Source organism: Acyrthosiphon pisum, chromosome A1, assembly GCF_005508785.2.
Source record: "Acyrthosiphon pisum isolate AL4f chromosome A1, pea_aphid_22Mar2018_4r6ur, whole genome shotgun sequence".
NCBI classification, from domain to species: domain Eukaryota; kingdom Metazoa; phylum Arthropoda; class Insecta; order Hemiptera; family Aphididae; genus Acyrthosiphon; species Acyrthosiphon pisum.
In genome coordinates this window covers 80,956,136-80,977,469 of record NC_042494.1, presented here as the reverse complement: position 1 = coordinate 80,977,469, position 21,334 = coordinate 80,956,136, and the positions used below count along the sequence as shown (strand labels likewise).

General features: G+C 26.0%; 3 protein-coding genes across 6 annotated transcripts in view; 2 read left to right on the top strand and 1 right to left on the bottom strand.

Moving 5' to 3' along the window:
* The window catches only part of LOC100569217, an 11,925-nt gene extending 10,634 nt beyond the window's left edge, over positions 1-1,291 (top strand). Inside the window, exons 7-8 of one of the 2 annotated variants that reach the window (XM_029487603.1) lie at positions 391-519; positions 1,043-1,291. In XM_029487603.1, coding sequence (XP_029343463.1) covers positions 391-519; positions 1,043-1,265 — 352 coding nt within the window. In that variant the 3' untranslated portion in view covers positions 1,266-1,291. The remainder of the gene's footprint in view (positions 1-390; positions 520-1,042) is intronic. The other variant, XM_029487604.1, reaches the window with a different exon arrangement.
* Positions 1-21,334, bottom strand: part of LOC100160366 (TWiK family of potassium channels protein 7-like) — a 119,660-nt gene that overhangs the window by 84,167 nt on the left and 14,159 nt on the right. The window contains exon 2 of the mRNA XM_008180190.3: positions 18,792-18,824. The gene's annotated coding sequence lies outside the window, so the exon portion shown is untranslated. The remainder of the gene's footprint in view (positions 1-18,791; positions 18,825-21,334) is intronic.
* On the top strand, positions 1,256-21,334 carry LOC115033027. 3 transcript variants are annotated; one of them, XR_003839078.1, is made up of 11 exons: positions 1,256-1,376; positions 7,679-7,949; positions 9,041-9,251; positions 10,303-10,457; positions 11,139-11,259; positions 11,454-11,657; positions 11,837-11,971; positions 13,595-13,721; positions 13,885-13,993; positions 20,988-21,170; positions 21,224-21,334. XR_003839078.1 is itself a non-coding variant. In XM_029487606.1 (10 exons), the coding sequence occupies exons 1-10, from the start codon at positions 1,277-1,279 to the stop codon at positions 21,058-21,060; spliced, it is 1,506 nt and encodes a 501-aa protein (XP_029343466.1). In that variant the 5' UTR covers positions 1,256-1,276; the 3' UTR covers positions 21,061-21,216. The 3 variants fall into 3 exon arrangements, 2 of the variants coding, with proteins under 2 accessions (XP_029343466.1, XP_029343465.1); XM_029487606.1 differs by lacking the exon at positions 21,224-21,334 and having other exon boundaries at positions 20,988-21,216; XM_029487605.1 differs by lacking the exons at positions 20,988-21,170; positions 21,224-21,334 and adding an exon at positions 16,793-17,033.

Sequence of the window (21,334 nt, the reverse complement as noted above, 5' to 3'; positions counted from 1 at the left end):
AACACAATAATTAATTCAGTTTTAATGTTACAATCACATTAGTTATTACTTCTTACATTTTTACGTTGACATAATTTTATTTAATATATTTTTATCGTATTTTACTATTAGCCATTAGGTATCTAAGACCTAAGTTAGTTATCTAACTTAATATGACTTTATTTAAATTATAATTATTTGCAATAATAGCAGTGAGTATTCATATAAATGTATGTACTAAAGACGTTGGAGATTATGATTTTTAACAATATAATTAACACGTATATTGTAAATAAAATACGTCTTTAGATATACCTTATATTAACTCAAAATTTAATAATAATTTTCAAAAGTATTTATTATTTTAACTTCCTAGATATCATTGTTTATTTTATCATTTACGTTTGTTAGTAAAAAACAATGGATCGTCGATACAGACCAATCGGAATTTGAATTATTAGAATCCGAAAGCAATCAAACTTCAATAACTAAAAATGTTAATAATTTTGATACAGAAAATGCAGAAGAATATGAAATCGAGTAAAGTTATAATATTAAAAATATGTGTTATATATCAGACGAGTCGTACTGTTTTAGTTAAAAAAAACCAAAACGTCATTGAACAAATATTATATTTCAGTGAGTTCCTTAACAACAATAAGTTATGTATGCCCAATATTATTATGATACTTCATTATACTTTCTAGATTTTCAATATTACCTGTTAATTTTAAATTTTTCACTATGTAGTTAGGTACCTACTTCATTAAACTAAGTTTTCAATTCACTTTAATAGAAAAAAATGAAAAGCCTTTATCGTGTGTGTGTATCCCTATTACGCACATTAAAATCAGAAAGTTTGTTTTGCGCTTACATAGTCACAAATTGTATGGTATCTTTATTATAATATTATAAAAAAAATCTTCACATAATAATTATATAACCGCGGTAAACAACTAAGCGAGTACGCATAAAAGTTTCTAGCTCGTTGAGCATAAAAGGTCTGATAAAAGCTAACAGGGAAACCATAAAATGACCGGATGCGATTGCGGTGTATATATAGGCCGGAAGACCAGGAACCGACCAAATGGCGTTTTGGAGAATGGCCGAGACGTGACACACCGTTATGCGCACCGTTGGTCCAACAAATTGAACAAGATCTGGACCACTACCACCCCGTAATGGCGTTTAAAGACATCGAATGCAATACAGGCACAAACATTAATAATAATTATATTAAATACAGTTTGGAGACGATCTATTTTATGACTGTGTTTTTAAAATAATATGTTTAGCTATGGAACAGAGTATAACTATTCGAAACCCTACGAAAATTCCTTGTCAAGTCAAAACGAAAACTAGATATCACGGCTATTCTGTGCCGGGCAAAATAGACAGTGAGTACAAAGTCACATGGGTATTCATTATAAACCAAACCTACAATCAAATATCTTATCCATTAATGTATCGGTTAAATCGTTATAAAACGTAATAATGAGCATTCATGAAAACTACAACAGGAATTGATCGGTATACGAAGATATCTATAGTTTTTGATTCTAGTCTTATCTAGCGTTTAGAGAAGGGTGCGCGAGGGAGACTATAATTATAACTATAACTCCGTACCAATATAATGATATTAAACATGTAAGTGGGACGAATAAAAAATACTTACAAGTTTTCATCAGTGACCAAAAATTATGTGTCATTCAATATGATTGATGAGAAAGGGTAAAAAACATTTTACGTAAATCCCACCTATACTTTAAACTTACGTCTTATACACTTATAATATTATAATCACTAAATTATCGGTTATTTAAAATTCCAAACATTTTGTTTTATATTAAATAAATTATAAATATGTATATTTATATTTTTTATTATTATTTTGTGTGTTATGAACAATTGGTATTTAGTGCAGGAAAATGTTCATGTGGCATATTTATGGATCGAGAATCCATATAATGATATGTAGCACTTAAGAGAAGTTATATTGTTCGGTAGCTTATAAAACCGTAAAAAATGTTGGCAATAAATTATAATTTACCCTAGTTGTAAACTAAATACATGTAGTTTATTTTGTCGTTATACAGAATATAATAATTTTAAACTTGAAATTTGTGGTGGTAATTCATTTAAGCATATTTATGAATATAGACGTAATTTTTCCATGGTATTTTAAAATACCATAGAATTTGAATATAATATGGTTATCAATAACTATATGCATACGTTGTTTTGTCAATAATATTAAATTTCAAAAATAGATTTATTATTTTACCACTGTTTATTTAATATATTATATATATTATTATTTTACATTTTAATTTTAATTTCATAAAATATAAGCATACATTTAAAATTAATATCACATTGTAGTATATGTTATTGAATAATAGCTTATTATATAGTGGGTTTATTATGGCTGATTCATTATTCTCTTTTCATAATATCTTGTAAGTACAATAATAATATAATAAGTAAGTATAACTATCTTAATAATTCACACTGGGTATGACATTAGGGATTAAGATACAGCCCGTGTAACCATCTTACATGTTCCAGAACCCACAGAGCCTTTCTAATCCAACAGATTATCTTAGTTACCTACAATAATAATTAATTAAATATAAGAACTAACGGCCATATTTTTACGGAAAATATATTCTCAAGCATGTTCATTTTAGATTCTGAGTGGAACGATGAATGTATTTATTTTACAATGATATGTGTTTTTTTTTATTTTTATTTTTATTTTTTTGTGTTTGTCATCACCTTTTAGGACAGTAAAAGTTCTTGGGTTTTCTTCAACAGTATCTTTTCTGATAGGAAAGTGAATCTATTTAGTACTTTGGAGGGTAAACATGTCCCAGTAGTTTTCAAAAGCGCCGTGAAAAACAAAAGAAAAATTAAGGAAAAACTGGAATTTTGGTTTTTGGTGTAACTCTAAAACAAATGACCGTAGATACGTGAAATTTTGACTGAATGTTTATATCAACATTTTCTATACACCATGCCTTTTTTTTTTAAACATTTTGACTTATTATGAGCTGTTTAGGAACATTTTCAGTTTCCAATTTTTTTAGTTTTTTATTCTATAAATATCAATAAAACTTTATTTGTTGGGTACAAAAGTTTGAAAATTTAATAAAAGGCTCCTGAAAAATATTAAAAATACATAGGCACAATTTTTTTTATAAGCATTTAAGTTCTAATTTCGACAAAATTTATCAAATTTCATATTTAATAATTATTTTGTAGTTAAATATTTATAAAATGTTCAACATTTATAGCTAAGGATTGAAAATTCAAAACAAGGTTCCACGTAAATAGGTTATATATAAATTACTTGGTTCACAATAAATATCATAAATTAATATACTTATATAATACTATCATACGCTGACAAACAGTCTCCGCTCAGAATCTTTTTTCGTATACAATGATATGATATCATTGAATTCAAATTTAACACCATCCATTACAGTGACTCACTTGTGACCTATGAACAGCAGCAGAACGACACCAACTTGCCCACCATTTTTTAAATTTATAATTGATAAAAATATTACAAATGGACATTTTTAATTTAAATTAAAAGTTTGAGATTTAGATATTATATTTAATACAATTTTAATATAATTATTATTAGTGGTGTCATAAATCGATAATGAGTTGAACTAGTGGTATATTTTTGTATTCTCTATACAAGATAGACTTTTAAATTTTAAAAACAAGTAAACTAAAATGCACTTTTTTCATTCTTGATCCCAAATAGCAACTGCACTGATGAAGATTTTAAATGAAGATGTCGGAAGGTGAAGGGGTATTAAAGTTAAGAACAAGATGGGTAAACATAATGTGTCACAGGAATTTTTGATCAGTAGGTACACATTGTGTTTTCAACGAATAAACATGATATTTTTTCCAAGGGACAACTTATCGATCAGTTAAATTTGTACTTTGTACTCTATATTTCGAACAGAATAACAAAAAACCTATTTTCATTAATTTACGCTAATCAAATTCTGTAATATTTTATACACTTACCAAGATTAAAGTATATTTGATATATGTATATAATGTTATTATTCGCAGTAATAATGTTTGGTAATTTTGGGAGAGAGTAATCCCCCATAATCCATCATTAAAGACTACACTGAATGATATAAATATAATAGTATGATGTATAATCAATACTAAATATAATAATATTATGTCGAATATAGTTTCACATCTCAAGCTAAGCAATTTTTATTCACTCTGTGTTTTATTTACAGAGGCACATCATTTCTATGCCATTTCCTGTGAGGGATAAATAATTGCTGTAATATACCATATCACATGTATTTAAAAATTACATTAGGGACTTGAATCGTTCTTCAAACCACACCGCGCAATGGTAATACCCGTCAAGGGTTTTTTTTATTGAAAAATTCTACAAATAAATATAGGTCATTATATCGTTTATAAAGTATATTATCTGGCACGTTAATATACATTTTGATTAGCTACAATTGAGGCGTTTTATTTTGTTTCTGTATATTTGAGACTTGTATTATATTACACATTATAATATATTTTTATGAAAAAATAAATAAAAAGGTGGGTAAGTGGATGTCACTCTGCCGTACAGTAGGTTACAAGTGGGTCACTGTAATGGATGGTGTTAAATTTGAATTCAATGATATAATATCATTGTATTATAAAAACGATTCTGAGCGAAAATGGTCAGTCAGCCTATGATATTACTAAGTATATTTGATGATATTATTGTGAATAAAGTAATTTAAATATAACCTATTTTCGTGAGACCTTGTTTTAAATTTTTAATCCTTAGCTATAAAAGTTGAAAATTTTATACATTTTTAATTAAAAATAATTATTAAATTTTAAATTTGATATATTTTGTCAATTTTTGAACTTAAAATGCTTATAAAAAAAATGTGACCAAGGATTTTTAATGTTTTTCAAATGTCATTGTAACCTTATACTAGGAGACTTCTATTAAATTTTCAAGCTTTTTTAACCAACAAATAAAATTTTATTGATATTTATAAAAAAAAAAACTAAAAAAAATGGAAACTGAATCCGTAAAGAGCTCAAAATAAGCCAAAATATTTGGAAAATGTTATGGTGTATAGAATAGTATTAGAGTTGTACCAAAAATCAAAATCTATTTTCTCGAAAACAGATTTTGCGTAAAAATTCCCGTTTTTCCTTAATTTTTCTTTTGTTTTTCACGGCTCAATTTTTACTTCTAACCCCCCTAAGTACCAACTAGATTAACTTCTTAGGTTCATAATTAACCCAAGCACTTTTACTGTCCTAAAAGGTGATGACAAACACAAAAAATAAAAATAAAAATAAAAAAAAACACATATCATTGTAAAATAAATATATTCATCGTTTCCACTCAGAATTTAAAAAATAAAAAAATAAAAAAAACACACATCATTGTAAAATCAATACATTTATCGTTTTACTCGGAATCTAAAATTGTACATTACCTTTTGAAACAATATATCATAGTGCTTCATCATAATATAAACCGCGCTACGTGTAAGAGGAGATACACTGGTAGAAAAATATATCATGATAAAAAATCTAAAATTAATTGCTAATGGCTATAAAATAAACAGAGTTCGTTGAATGGACGAAGTTTAGTATCGTTGGATCAAAAAAATTAAGAATCAACGATAAAAATTACACAAAAAAGTTAATTATCAGTATAGTTTACTATTAAATATTTAAATGTTTAAACAATGATAATATTAGTAGCAGCTTAACTCACCGTTTAAACAACTGATAACAAATTATTATTATAATTATCATAATATGTTAAATTTAAAAATATTTTTTATCTGTTCATATAATAAGATATTTATAATAGTTGCGATTGTTATTTTTTACTTAAACATGATAATCATGTAAAATCAAGTAAAATCAATATTTGCAACTAATTTTTCTCAATTAGCTAGAGAACTGATTGGAATTTTCCAACTATGACGTATTTTAAATTCGAATTTCCAAATACCATTTTTGTCCAAATATCAATTTATTGAATATCCTATAAAAACTTGTATATCTCTTTCACTGTCCAGAAATTGTTTTCAAAAGAATAAATATAATATTATTGTATTTACACTTCACTTAGAATTTAAAACAACATTTTTAAAAAAAACAAACAAAAATCATGATTTTTCGATTATTAAGATGGATAAATATTTAATACATATATGAAAATAAAATAGGTTTTTCCTTTACTTAATGATGAATTTTGTTAATGCATTGTTTATAACAATACTTAGAAAATAGAATTGTTTAGCTGCTCAGAAAAAAATATAAGTTGATCCAATTATAGTGTTTAGTATTCACTAGATTGTATACATGATTTGGTTATTCGGTAACCTTTTTCGTACTACCTATTCATTAAGTTTAACATTGTGCAAATCAATTATTATTGTAGTGATAAACTTTAAAAATATAATCAAATAGGTATATTTAATAAAATATACAATATTATAAAATATTGTATTATAATGGTTATGTTAATTTAATAAAAATAATAAGTGCTAGTATATCTACTTTTAATATTTAAATAACAAAACTGTAATTTTAAAGATATAATTTTTATTAAAGGCCTGATTATAAGTAAACTTCTAAAAACTATTTCAATATAGTTACGACTGGGTAACGAGTTTCTCTGATTGACTTTATAAAACAAAATAATAAAAGTTGAATAACATTTCCATACCTACTATGGTTTATTAATATATAATCTTTAGTTAGGTATGTTATTATGAATTTTGTATGTAAATTATAATATATTATTAATAATTGTTTTTGTTAGTACCTATATTGTTACATTTCTACATAAATCTTGTATTTTTAACTACCGATATATAAAATTATGTAAATACATAATATTAACGGTGAAACAAATATTTATAGGGTAGATGAGCAAATAAAATATGCGTGTAACTAATCTTTGCAGTTAATAGTTATTAGTGTTTATGCATAATATTTTATTAGTTTGTATTTTCTATTATTGTGCACTTAAATGTATATAGTAACATTGCATAAACAAGAAACAATATGAAAGTTAATTTCGACAACTGCTGTTACAACAAAATGTAATTCTCTATTGTGTATTGTTGTGAATAATAATAATATTTCAACTTCAAAGATTCCAATCATATTTCCATGTATATAACTATTACTTACTATAATAGGTTTGTATTTAAATTTCAGAGCTCTAATAACATTTGATAGAATCATAAAACTAAAAAAAACTATTAATATTTAAAACATTTTACTATATTATGTATTATTTTGTATATCCATCTAATTTATATTATATAATTATTATTCACTGTACAGTTAGTTTTCAAATTAACAAACAAAATTAAAATATGTCTATTGACATTTTACCTTTAAGAATTGCATAATTTTCTTTAATTTAACTATGTCATGTCTATAGTTATATAAATCTAATTTTACTCTTAATCACATCATTATAATTAACACAGTTGGACGTTGGTTACTCTTAGTTTCATGAATACAATTTAGTGAGCTATTTATTTAGACTTTGTCGTGTAGATCTATACCTGTTATCTACATATAGCGTATGCAATACATTTTACTGGGTAGTAAAATAAGCAATTTCAAAATTATAATCTTATTTACTCTGTAGACGCCTACGGAGATGACATGGAAATTGCAACGATAAAACGTTGTTCGATATGGATAGAAAGAGATGACGAGATTTCCTACGGGCAGGATGAATTCAAAGTGTCTGTATGGGTGTTGGCCACGACTTGGGGTCGGTATGAGGACGTGGTGACTATTGAATTACACGTAGGACTCGATATTCTACCGGCCATCCACATACCACTCATCATCAAAGCTATTACGTTCCCCATACAATACCCTTTAGCTAAAGACGTTCACAAACCAACCATCAAGTAAGTCACTATACAGCGTAATTAAATTTGTAGTCAACTGGAACAACAAACATAGGCCAACGACTACTTATATGAAATATCTCATAAAAATAAGTAATTAGTCTGTCACATTTCTTTTTTCAAAACTGTGTAGGTATAGGTACAGCGTCTAAATCACAAATACATTTATTTTTACTTTTTTTAGATAACACTTTTTTCTACTTAACGTACTATAAAGTGTTCGACACTAAAAAATATATCAATCTTATTCATTTATCCCACGTGAAAACTGTTAAACAATAACCTATTTTTTGTCCTGTTCATTTTTAACAGTATATACCTAGATATAATATAAAGTTAGTTATTGTAACTCTAGAGAGTACTTGATTACTTGCGTTCTAAATGTATAGTAGGTATAGTTGAAACAATGATAAAATGTAATATGAATACAGTTTTATTTTATACAAATGGTGTAATGTACAGTTGTTATAAACTTCAATTGTTTGAAGTACGTTAATCGACAAACTGATAGATTTCATCAAAATTGTTAAAATATTAAATTGAATAAGTCCTCTTAATTAGGGTTACCTACCTATATTAAATTTAATTTTAAACAATTTAAAGTAGATACAATAGTAATTTCTAGTCTACTAAATTATCTTATAAACTAACCAGTAACAAATCAACCAAAATAAATGTTAGGTAAAGATGGTAGGCCATAAATTTCAAAGTATTTCAATCTTCTCTGAAAACTAACAGAAAATATAAATAATGACCTTTCTAAAGTACCATCTGTACTCAATACGAACCTATAAATAGGTTATACAAAAGTTTAGACAAAGGATACACACTCCTACTAAAAAAAAAAAAAATGTTTACTGTTATGTATTTTTATTTTAATTATGTATTGAAAAAAATACACAAAATTAAAGAAAAAAATGTAAAATTATTATGTGCATTGAATAAAGTGTGATAAAAGAATGTATTTTTGTATACATGAGTATAATAATGTATAGAAACTTAATTTATTTTATGACAACTTTCCAAGCCACTGTACAGTGTACATGTATTAAGTTTGTAACACATCTGACTTATGTGAATTATTTGTTAAGCTTCAGCCTCTACTCGATGGAGTCAGAAAACCGATTACAAATCTTGAATAATAGTGAAATTCCGATCAAAATATCTTGGCGCATATATAACGAAAGTAAAGAAAATAAACCGTTTGGAGTATTAATTGACACATTAACTCCTGACTATCCAGACCATTGGTCTTTGAGAATTACCAGTTACGACGGGTTAGAAAATCCTCGATATTTTATAGTAAGTTAATTGACCCTACTTCATCATTCTATAGAATAATATAATTTAGTAATAAGTTTTAAGATATTATGATTTTCTAAATATTATTCACATCACCGTCGTGATAGTTTATAGATTTTAATGCGTATATTGAGTTTTTTTCATCGTACAAGTGTTATTTGACTGTGTGCTGATTAAATAAATTATAATCAGAATAATGAGCAATAAAAATGTGTCTAATAAATGTGTTTTTCTATATCTACTGTTAATCTATACGTGTAGTTCACTTTAAAAATCATTTGACTCGAGTTAGAAAACCAAAACTATAATGTAATATACATGATTCATATCAGTCATATACCCGGTAAATATTTCTAATATTTAACGACTAAACACAATTATATTCGTTAATTTCACCTGTATATTTATTGAAAATCTAATGTATCTAAAAATAAGAATTTGTCTATCATTATTGTAATTAATTATATTGCTCATAAACAATGCTTATGATACAACTTACTATGCTATTTAAAGCAATATTAAAGGCGTTGAGCCAAAACGTACGTAATTACAATCACGTAAAACGTAATGCATGTTTTAAAAATATTAAAATACTAAATGGTAGAGAACTCAATATACTTACCTACGATATACTGTATAAAAATAAATAAATATAATTAAGATATGATAATGTAACTAGATTTTTTAAACAAAACTGTCCACCAGAATTTAATAGATGAAATTATACATTACACATGATATAAACGTAATATAAAAATACCCAACGTCAAACCTGTTACTAGAATCATTAAATCCTAATGGCACACATGATTAATCTATTTCCAGAAAATTATTATTTTTAATATATTTACGTTAACCTACTTTATTTTTTTTTCATAATAGAGCAACGCTGTGTGTGTGTGTGTGTGTGTGTGTGTGTGTAATAAATAGTAACAATTATTTATAGTATTATAAGTTATATTATATATAGAAATTAATTATAACTACTATTTGTATATAATGATTGAACAATTAACTTTTATTTTTAAAAATGAACTGTTTTTTTTTTCAGATCGAGCCTATTATTTTGAAATTAGAACCAAAAACACTAGGATATGTAACATTTTCCTTAGATCGGACTAAAGAACTATCCATAAACCGTAATAAAAATAATAATATAGTAAATGGAAAAGCGGTTGGAATAGTAACTGCTCTTGAACCATCTGGGTACATTTAGGATTTTACTTCAATTATAATTTATATTTAGCTGTGTCAATTGTCAACACAAAAGTTTAATAAAATTTACGAAATTTATTGTAAACCACGGATTTTATCTATAAAACAATACAAATTATTTTGTTAATAGTAATAATAATTATGTCATGCACATTACACATCGCTATCAATAATATTATTTACCAGAGTGCATGCTTAAAAATGTATCACATAATCAACTTATTTCCATCACTTAGACTCTTGAACGTTGACGTGTATACTGTATAGAAATTAATTTTTTAATTATAGAAATATCAACATCCAAAATTATAAACATAGTTACCTACAAATAACAATAATATATTATTATCAACGTTCAACACGAAAATCATATTTCACTATAAGTTCTAAGTCGTACCTGAAGTACAGCTAAATAGAAAGATAAAACATTACAATTTAGCTACCTACCATTTCATACTTATATTTACTATTATATTCATCTTAAATAATAATAACATTATGCTATCAGTTTCAAATACTGAAATGTATCACTCAAGTATGATATTATATTTTTATAAACATTTTCAAATATTTAGATAAGTTGATTGAAATAGGTCCTAACTAAAAACTTAATTATGGTATTATCTAAGTCATATTTATAGCAGTAAAGTAATATTTCTGTAATTATTTCAGAAAATATTGCATAAGAAAAGACGGATTTAAAATGAAATCCACAGTTGTAAAACTTTACTCTGAAACAAGACATTCGATACAACCAAACTTAGTCATACGAGAGTCGGATAATATTTTCCAAGTAATAAAATATGTTACGTATCATTAAAAAATAACATAAGAATGATTTTAATAGGATAGAAGGAAACAATCTTGAAGGCATTTGTTATATTGTTTTTTATTGCACGAACGCATAATTTATTCTTTTGCTTGTTCCTTCCATGAAAATACATCTTGGCCGAATACGTCATTGGATATAGCTATGGTAATTTTTAGGTGTCAGCATCGGAAATGTATAACTGTCGATCAGAGAATTATACGGTAACTCGGTTGTTTACCATGTGTAATGACTTACAATATCCTGGAAACCTTTCATTCGAAATTGGTAGTCCATTCTCCATAAAGAGTTTGAGATCACTAAGATGTGGTATTCGTTCCGGAAAAGATCATATTCGTTTGTTTCATAAGGATTTGGTTGAAGTATACAATTTTAATACAAAATATTATGTTTTATACATTGTTATTATTTCTAATTTTTAATTATTGAGTATTATAATATTTTACTACCTACACATATTTGAATAATAATATCAACATTATTAGTGTTCCTTCGCATAACATGTTTACTGTTTATGATATTAAGCGATATATGCCTTTAGATCGAACTGCAAGCTATTATAAATATAAAACAAGTTCATCCGCCAAAAATGCCTACTGAATTAATATCACCCAGAAAATTCGAGAGAACAGGATACTTAAACGCTGTTTATGAAAACAGTTATTTTAAACCTAAGGTAACTAAATTTAAAAAAAAACTAAATCTAAGTACCGAAAATAATGTCCGTATTTATTTTTAGTCTTAACATTGATTACATAGTTAAATTAAAGAAATCAATAAAATAAATGTATTAGTTTAAGTCTGTATAAAAACATTTAAGTTAAATATAAGGAACAACATGATTCATAATTGTACATGAAATATTTAATATTTAACTTATTTATAAAGTATTTAAAATATTTAGTGCAAATTATAATTAATATTCATCCCACAAATAATTTAATGATTTATATATAGTTTCTAGGGACTCTAAAAAAAGTGTCACTCGTTAAATTTAACCCATATCAAGTATTCTTTATGTATTTTGATCCCTGGGGTATACACATTATTACAAAATATCAGCAGGTTTAGCTATATAGAATGTATGTATTCTATTCTATTGAAGGTTTAAACTTTAGACTTTTTATAGAAACATTTACGTTAAATCCTGGACTATATTATGCTTATAATAAAATGATATTTTTTAATATTCGGTCCAAAATTCAATTTAAAGCTACTACCTATTTCCCAAAACAATCGGTTGTTTCCCGGATATTCATCCTTTATATCTGGATAAAAAGCATTTGGTTATGGTTGAATTGACCTATGTGGTTTCAAAAAACAATGGTTTACCATAATATGGTATTATATTAATAAACATAAGCAAGAATATTATATATTATAACAAATAATATTTTTTTTTTTTATTGAGTTTGAGCCCGGCAACTTAGGCCATTAGCTATTTTTGTTTTGTTTGTAGGTTTTTTTGTTGGCAGGGGGAGGAACACATGTGTGTTTGTTTTGGGAGAATTTTTGATTTGGGCACCCGTATGTATCTGCCATGCCCGGGTGGGGGATGGCGGCACTTGTTCTCCGGACACCGTGACTTGCCCGAAGAAAAATTCCACCCATGGCCGAGGTATCGAACCGGCGTCGGTGTGCGTCGCAACCGACGCCTTAGTCCACTCGGCCACTCCGTCCCCTAACGAAAAATATTATTTACGAACGTGTAATAAATTATTGTTTCCTACAAACTATTTTTGAAGGTGTATTATTTATTTTATACTATATACAATATACTATATAGCATGTAACGAGTAAAGAAATTACTAAAGACGCCTTATTAAAATGTATAAATTAATTAATAAAATGATAAAACAAGATCGTTTATGCTTTATAGAATATTAAGTTATTTGTTTAATAATTTTAAACGTATTTTATATTTCTACTTAAAAAGTAAAAACATTAACTGAACATATTTTAGCACTCAAGGATCATATTATTATCAATATGATTAAAAGCAGATTTATATTTTATATACTATACTATTTATTATATTTTTCTCATAATTCACTAAATGTTTGATGATAACAAAAACTTATCTTTAATAACTATATACATTTCTTCTAGAAATAATATTAATCATTTAACATTCATTTCGTATTAAAAAATACATAGATAGATCCTATGTATGAATTATAATATTAACGTAAATATCGCTATTCATCTATCAATTTAGTTATTAATAATAATAATAATAACTTATTATTATTATTATTATTATTATTCATGGTACATAATATTATAGTATTTTGTTTAGACGATTGCTACGTTCAAAATGCACATATACTTCCCCGTACTAAAGCTGTCGACGAGCTACATAAATTTTGGTCAAGTGGTCGTAACGGAGACTAAAAGCATAAACGTGATGTTATCTTCTTATCCAGGTATACGCATAAACATTCACAGCACAGACTCACAAGTGAAATAATAAACGTATAGATTAACTTTTCCCGACCCGGTTTCCACCTTGTTGGGCATCAAATCGCCTGTGAGCTCATCGCTCGACGGTATTCATCACTTATACGATTTTTTTGATTTTTTCTATAGGTCCTGAACGGTTTTTTGCACGATCCGCAGACGAAGTGTTCACAGTATCACCACCAGATGGTGTCGCATCGACCAGGCCGACCCCACTCACAATCACGTTTAAACCCAAGTGAGTCCGTTTAACCAACTTCCAAATTAAAAAAAAAAATTTGTGAAATCATATTGATTTAAAATATTTAGGCTCATACAATTTAAAAATAATTGCGCGTGCTTAAATTATATATTTCAACTAAAAACGGTAAATAAAAATCATAAATTATTTTCGATGATCTAATCCGACTATGGAATCCAGTTCTGTATTAAAAATATATTTATCAGTGTTGAATCATTTTATGAGTACATTATCTAATTGTCTGTTAAACTACTCGTACAAAAAATAAAAAAGTTCAATATATATAATATTAATTCATATGTTGAGTAAAATTAAATTGATGATTAATGGTATTGTTTACATAATTTTTTTTAGTGTTTTCAAACCAAAATATCTAAAATATTTTAGGTATATAAATTCAAGAAATAAACATTTTTTAATTAAATAATTTAATAATTTAATTATATTTGATCATTGTCTTAAGTAAATAACTTTTAGACATCTCAAAATATTTTTATTTTTAAAGTAACTAATATCCATCATAATTCACATGTTTAAAGGAAAATTTAATGACTTGTAAAAAGATTTAATGCTGATTGAATTTATCGAGGGACTCGTGAACAAAGTTTTTATCATTTTCTAAAAAACGTAATTTGTTTTTGACATTTTAGCGTAAAAAAAGTTGTGGATAAACTTAAAAGCTTTTTCCAAATCACTCTTTTTCATAAGATTAAAAAGAAAAAGCTATTAGTCAGTATAAAAATTTACAATTACAAACTGGTGTTAATGTCTACAAGAATACAATGTAGAATGTCTACTTTAAAGTTTTAATGAATAGTAATTAAAAATTCAAACTACCACATATTATGCATTAGTTGAACCGTAAAATGTTTAAATTCATTACGTTCACGAATGTCGGACACATACAGAATTAAACAATTATTAGTGCAACAGATATTTTTATTTAAACTATATCATAATAATTTATCTTAATTTGAATCTATATCAAGTTTAATTCTGAACAATAAAATTTAAGAGAGTTGGAGCGGACCATTTTTAATGAGTTAAACATAAGCTATATTATTATGTGTTTACATGTGCGTGCGTGTGATATATAAATGATCATTAGAGTGTGTGCTATACAGAAGTCCTACATACCATTGCTACAACTCTCGCACGCTTTTGCAAAAGTTACCATATGGTGGGTGAATTATTATTTGTTGTAGCACGAAAATGATCAAATGTGGAAAAAAATCTGGTTATTGGTATAAAATCCCATGCATATAAAAACATGACATTAGCGATCTAAATAGCACCTTTTGGTTCTTATTAATAGTGTTAAAACCAAAAGGTTCTATCTGCATGATAAAATAAATTAGTGATAACCAAAAAGTACTATCTCTTATTCAATGTAACAACCATACAATAATAATATGATGGTACAATATTATTAATTATTGCACATTTATCAGCAAAGCAAAGATTTCTATAAAAAAATTGTATATTATCAATTAATAATGAATATAATATAATGAATAATAAAAATATGAAAATTAAAACCATATAACCACATAACTTTAATGTTTAATTATTTATAAGATTACATAAACTGAGAAAACTGCACGGGGGGGAGTAGTTGAACCCAAACCCCTTCCCAAATTACTGCCTTGAAATAGGGATCTATAAATGAAAAGTCAATATCACATTATTTATTATTTTGGGATTGGTAATGTCTCAGTAAAAACATACATTTAATTCAGAACGAAATAGTTCTAATTAAGTGAAAAAAAATTATATTAACAACCAAAAGGTTCTATCTGAAGAACTTTTTGGTTCTTACCGGACATTTTTTTAATTTTTGTTTTTTTACGTTACGTTTTGATTTGAAAAAACAAATGACCATTGTTAACGCAGAACAACTTTGTGAATTTTTAGTTGTGCCAATCATTAAAAACCATCCATTACAAAAAAAGATAATACAGTTTCAAGTGGAAAATAATTTTAAATGACTCTCCTGAACAATTTTATATTTTGAGATAGCACCATTTGGTTTTGAGCCCACGTAATTATAATACAGAATACTTCATGATTCTATAATGATTTGAAACTAGAAATTTATCACGGATAAATGTCCTAAAAATATTATGCCGAATAGATTTTTATGAGAATGGTAAAACATTTTTCACTATCAATTTCAATGATGTTAGCAAAAAAGATCTAAGAATAGACTAAAAGAGTGATCAAAACATTTAAATATTTATGATATTCAAATTCTTTTGAATTGTGAAGTTGAAAAAACCATGAAATTGAACGGCGATAAAAATATTGATGTGCCTATCTTTTTTCCGTAATCAGTTAAAAATTGAAAATATTTATGAAATATCAAACTGTGTTAAGTATTCCCTGTTAATTGGTTTTCATATTTAAATATATTTTACTTCAAAACTCTTTTGATCATAGAGAATTTATTTATTAAAAAAAAAAGTTTATAAAAGACTAACCATATTCCATGTGCATTTGATTTGCTACCATGTACATGATATTTAATATATAAAAAAATTGTTAACAGGGTTTTCTTTAAAGTTGAACAATATATTTTCGTACAACGTGTTGTTAAATCAGTATAAGATAAATATACGTATACATCATATTAAACACTTATAAAAAAAAAATGTTACTGTTTCTAAACAATAGTTTTGTAGACAGATAAGATACTATGTATTATATTAATTACCCTAACAACTCCTGTTCTAACCATTATAAAATATATTAAGTAAATCTTATTTTTACTAAAATAATTAATGTTTTATGTTCAAGAGTTGATGAACTGTACTTTAAAAAGATTGAAATTTTGACAACAATACCCAAGGATGTCATTTTTCTCGAAGTATCTGGATTGGGGATCAAATAATTTCAGTGTAATACTAGCTTATGCAGTATAATAAAACATTTTCTACTTACTATTTACACTTTTGTATTTGACCTAAAAACTTTTAAATGGATATATCTCTGAAGTTTAATAAACATAAAATATAGGGTAATGCAGTTTACTAAAGTTTTTTTTCCAAATTTTAAGTGTTCGTGAAAAAAAACATAATCAAATCATACGTCACACGAATCTTTTAAAATTTGTTAGATATTTTCTTAATAAAATGTTCTTAAATGAATAAAAACATTAATTTACCATAATTATCAACGTTTTTTATTTCTAGATAATTAATTTATCTTGGTTTTTTTGAAAACTAAAAGAACTCATTAAAAAATGTTTTAATTAAAATTATTCCTAGTATATTTTTATTACTTTATATCTTTCAAATCATACATTAAATGCCTAATATACAATGCTTAATATAATATAATATTATGATTTGTTATTATTAAGATAAATATTTGTATGGACCAACCAAATCGTTGATACACTCAGAATCTAAATCTTGCACTTTACAAACATTATTTATCTGGACGCTTGTAAATTGAGCTCACATTAAACAGGTAGTAAAAATACTATAGTAAATAGAGATATTTTGGCTTCTAAAATAGGTATAGTAAATTGCGCCCGGGATACTGTTGTTCTTTCAGGGGTGTAATTAGGTGGGGGGGGATAGATCCCCCCAAACATTTTTTTTACTGCTTAAATTTTGATCAAAGTATTGATGATGACCCTTCATGTTTGCTAAAAACATATATCCCACCGCCCCCCCCCCCCCACCAAAACCAAATTCCTAATTACGCCACAGTGTTCATTTATTGGTGGATAAGCCGAACGTTTATTGCTATAATCGTTATGATAATAGCGATATAAATGCCTTTACGTATAGGTAATATTTTAGTAAACCGTTTGCGTGCAACAGTGAAATGGATGATATTATACATACTGTATTTAGCCAGAAAGAAAATTATGTTATAATCAACCATCCTTAAAAATTTAAAAAATTAAAACATGAGTTGTCTTCGGGTAAAACAAAGTGACGATGTAGTGTAAAAACGTGTATTGAGTCGCTAAATGACTATCCTAATAATATTTCTATAGAGCGCATTTTTTTCCGTGGGGGAACTTACATATGTACCCGCTTATCGCTGCTATGTTTCGTGTGGGAACTTCCTAAACCCCCAATTTACTACACAGAAATTTGTACCTGAAAAATACCGGGCGCAATTTACGTTTGCCCATTTATTTTAATCTATTTTATTTAGAATTATATAAAATCTAAATTATATAAATACATATATTATACGATAAAAGTTATTAATTTAAAAAGTTTATTTTTTTTTACTATGACTTAATGCGAAGCCTTATTCCAGTGATGATATTTTGGCTTGTATTTAAGAATATAGAAGATATTATGAAGCATTTTGGATTACATTTTGTATTGTACATACGATGATGATGTTACTCCATATTATATTTTGGTTATAATTTTCTTAAGATATTATGCAAATTATAATAAAGTCATCACCTGATGCGAGTTGTAACTTGTTTGTAATTACGTAGGTAATCATATTATTGGCAACTAAAATTAAATTGTACTAAATTAATAGTATTCAAACAATTTGACTAAATCACACATTGTATAGTGTCTATAGTTAGACTACTTAATCAATTACTTTAATTAATATAATATTAAATATTCAAACATGTACTAAAATGTTGTATCTAATAATTTAATGAGTATACGGTATAGGTAACCTGTATATATTGACGTGATTAATTTATCGTTGGCATCCAATCAAATCTTAACGAAATTCTGATTCTAAACAATTTCAAAATCTACTTTCTAAAAATATGAAAAGCTGTGTATTATTACAATATACTTACCAACCGAAGAGTAGATATCAAAGTAAAAACCACCTAAAACATAAATCAAAATTATTAATATTATTATTCAAGTTATAAAGTTTAATCAACACTTTAATCAACGAGTGGCAGATTGGACAAATGTGGAACTTACGAACCCAGTCGTGACATGTCCCTATTATTAGTTATTTGGCAGGAAACTGTCTAGAGAGTAAGACTTGCATCCCTCAAAACCAAACATGGCATAAAATCTACGGAATCTCTCTTTTTATCTAATAAAAATGTTGGCATACAGGTCACCAAGCTAGGACTTCGGGCCTGCACTACCAGTATTAAGGCGTCATATGAAAAAAAATCAACTAATTATTTTATTATACTATAATATAGAATACTTATCATTATTCAATCGGGAATACAACAATTAATTATTATAAGGCTTGTTGATAATATTTTATTTTAATAAAATTTAAATAATTTATTAAATGTTATTTACCTATCAGGTACAATAATAAAAAATAAATGTTTATCGTTCAACTATGATATGATCTTATATTCAAATCCTCATAAATTTCTTTCACATTATTATTTACCAATCATAAAACATATATTATTTTATACAAATGTATAAAGTCCACGTAAAATATATAATATGTTTTTCGGTAGCTTTATAAATGTATATATTATGCAGTATGCATAGTTATTATTTAAAATATACATTAAGTTCATTAATTATATAAATTATCTACTTGAAACCCTATTTAGAAATTTTAATGGTTTCACAAAATAATTTTCTGCCAACTATTGCTAACCATTGCCAACAATATTTTGATTATATAGTTTTTCAGATGTCCGTAAGTTAAAAATGGTATAAAGATAGTTCATGTTATTGGCACTTCTTCAATACTCGTAATAACAAATGTGGATAAGTATTAACTGTTATGCGATAGTTAGATTATTAAGTTAAAGTTATAACATGAATAAGTATTAATCGAATAAATGCATATTCCAGTGAATATCATCATTTGGACGTTTTAAAACGTACTGCCATTTAGTCGATGATAAAACGTTTTTCAAATTAAGTGACAGGCGGATAAGATAATTACCATAAAAGTGACTAATTTTTAAAACTCCGTTCATTAACTATCATTAAATATCATTAATTTAACTTCGATAATTAAGTTCACAGTTTCTTAATCAATTAAATGAACCCACTTAAAAAATCCTTTTCTAAGACATAACCATCATGATAAAAAAATTAAACCCGACTTGTTGAAATAGTGTTTTTTTTAATAATAACTGTTATTCATAATATTTGCGTTTGTTGTTTTAAAGAATTTTAGGTACTACCTACGTCTTACTTATTAGCAAAACTAAATTTAAAAAAATCAGAATTATCGTTTATGCGTAAAATCTGAGATCTAAAAAATAAAAATATTATTATTTTTTATATTTTATTAATGCCCTATTATGTGACACATAAATTTACTATAAATACGAACATTAATATTTAAACAGTACGTTATTTAAGATTAGTTTAGCATAATATTTAGTTTATTTTAGCATTAGTCAAGAGCTGGTAAAAGAAAAAACAACGTAAGAAATTGGGTATGTATTATTACAAGCTCGGAAAGACACCATCATATTGTATGTACCTATAGCATTTTTACGAGAATCTGTTTCTTCATACGTACAAATGTACAATAACAACTAATATTAATTACGATCTACACAAATTGTTTCTTTAAATATATCAATTATTTTAATGTGAATGAATAGAGAATACACAAATATAGTTAATTGTGTATTTAATAAATTATTCATGAGTAATTTATTATGAGCATGAATAGTAGGTAGTTACCTTACTATTTAAAAAAAATATACGAAATATGAAAACTGCAAATTTATACTAATTTCTATAAACTGACATAAATACGTCTTGATAATTTAAAAGGTGATTAGTTTTTAAATTAGAGTATATAATGCCGAATTGATAATACCATATGGATATATATTTTTAAATACTATATAATACACCAATAAAATATATACTAGGTAACTATAATAATAAACATAACTATTATAACTAGGGAACGGATATGAATGCAAATTGCATTTTCCCCTGAATGTCCGAAAACATTGGTTTCCAAGCAAAAAGTTCATTTCATACAACAAGGAGTTGAAATTTAAATTTTATTTTGCATTTTTTGACATTTTTAGTGCATTTTTATGGGTTTTAAGTCACTTTTTCAACATTTTATCGAATCAAGTTTGCACATATGACGTCAGTTGACGTGGAACAAATTTTTTCGAGATACAAAACAACACTGGCCGATAACCATCGAAGATTTCTGTTTGAGAATATTAAGCAGCACCTGATTATACAGTGCTATGAAACATAAGGTAAAAGTATAACGAATATACCTATCTAAATTGTATACCTATTAATTTTTTAGGGTAAAAAGAAGATGGACAGAAGATAATTGAGAGTAAATTAATTAAGGTTTTATTGTATTTAAATATTTTTTATCAGATTTTTCATAATAATGTGTTTTTTTTATAAGTTT

Excerpts from the sequence above, each read along its gene's own strand:
- LOC115033027 (XM_029487605.1), top strand. The coding sequence starts at position 1,277 with ATGGAACAGAGTATAACTATTCGAAACCCTACGAAAATTCCTTGTCAA. Across the intron at positions 7,950-9,040 it reads GTTCACAAACCAACCATCAA|CTTCAGCCTCTACTCGATGG; the intron begins GTAAGTCACTAT and ends TTATTTGTTAAG. Across the intron at positions 11,260-11,453 it reads AGTCGGATAATATTTTCCAA|GTGTCAGCATCGGAAATGTA; the intron begins GTAATAAAATAT and ends GGTAATTTTTAG.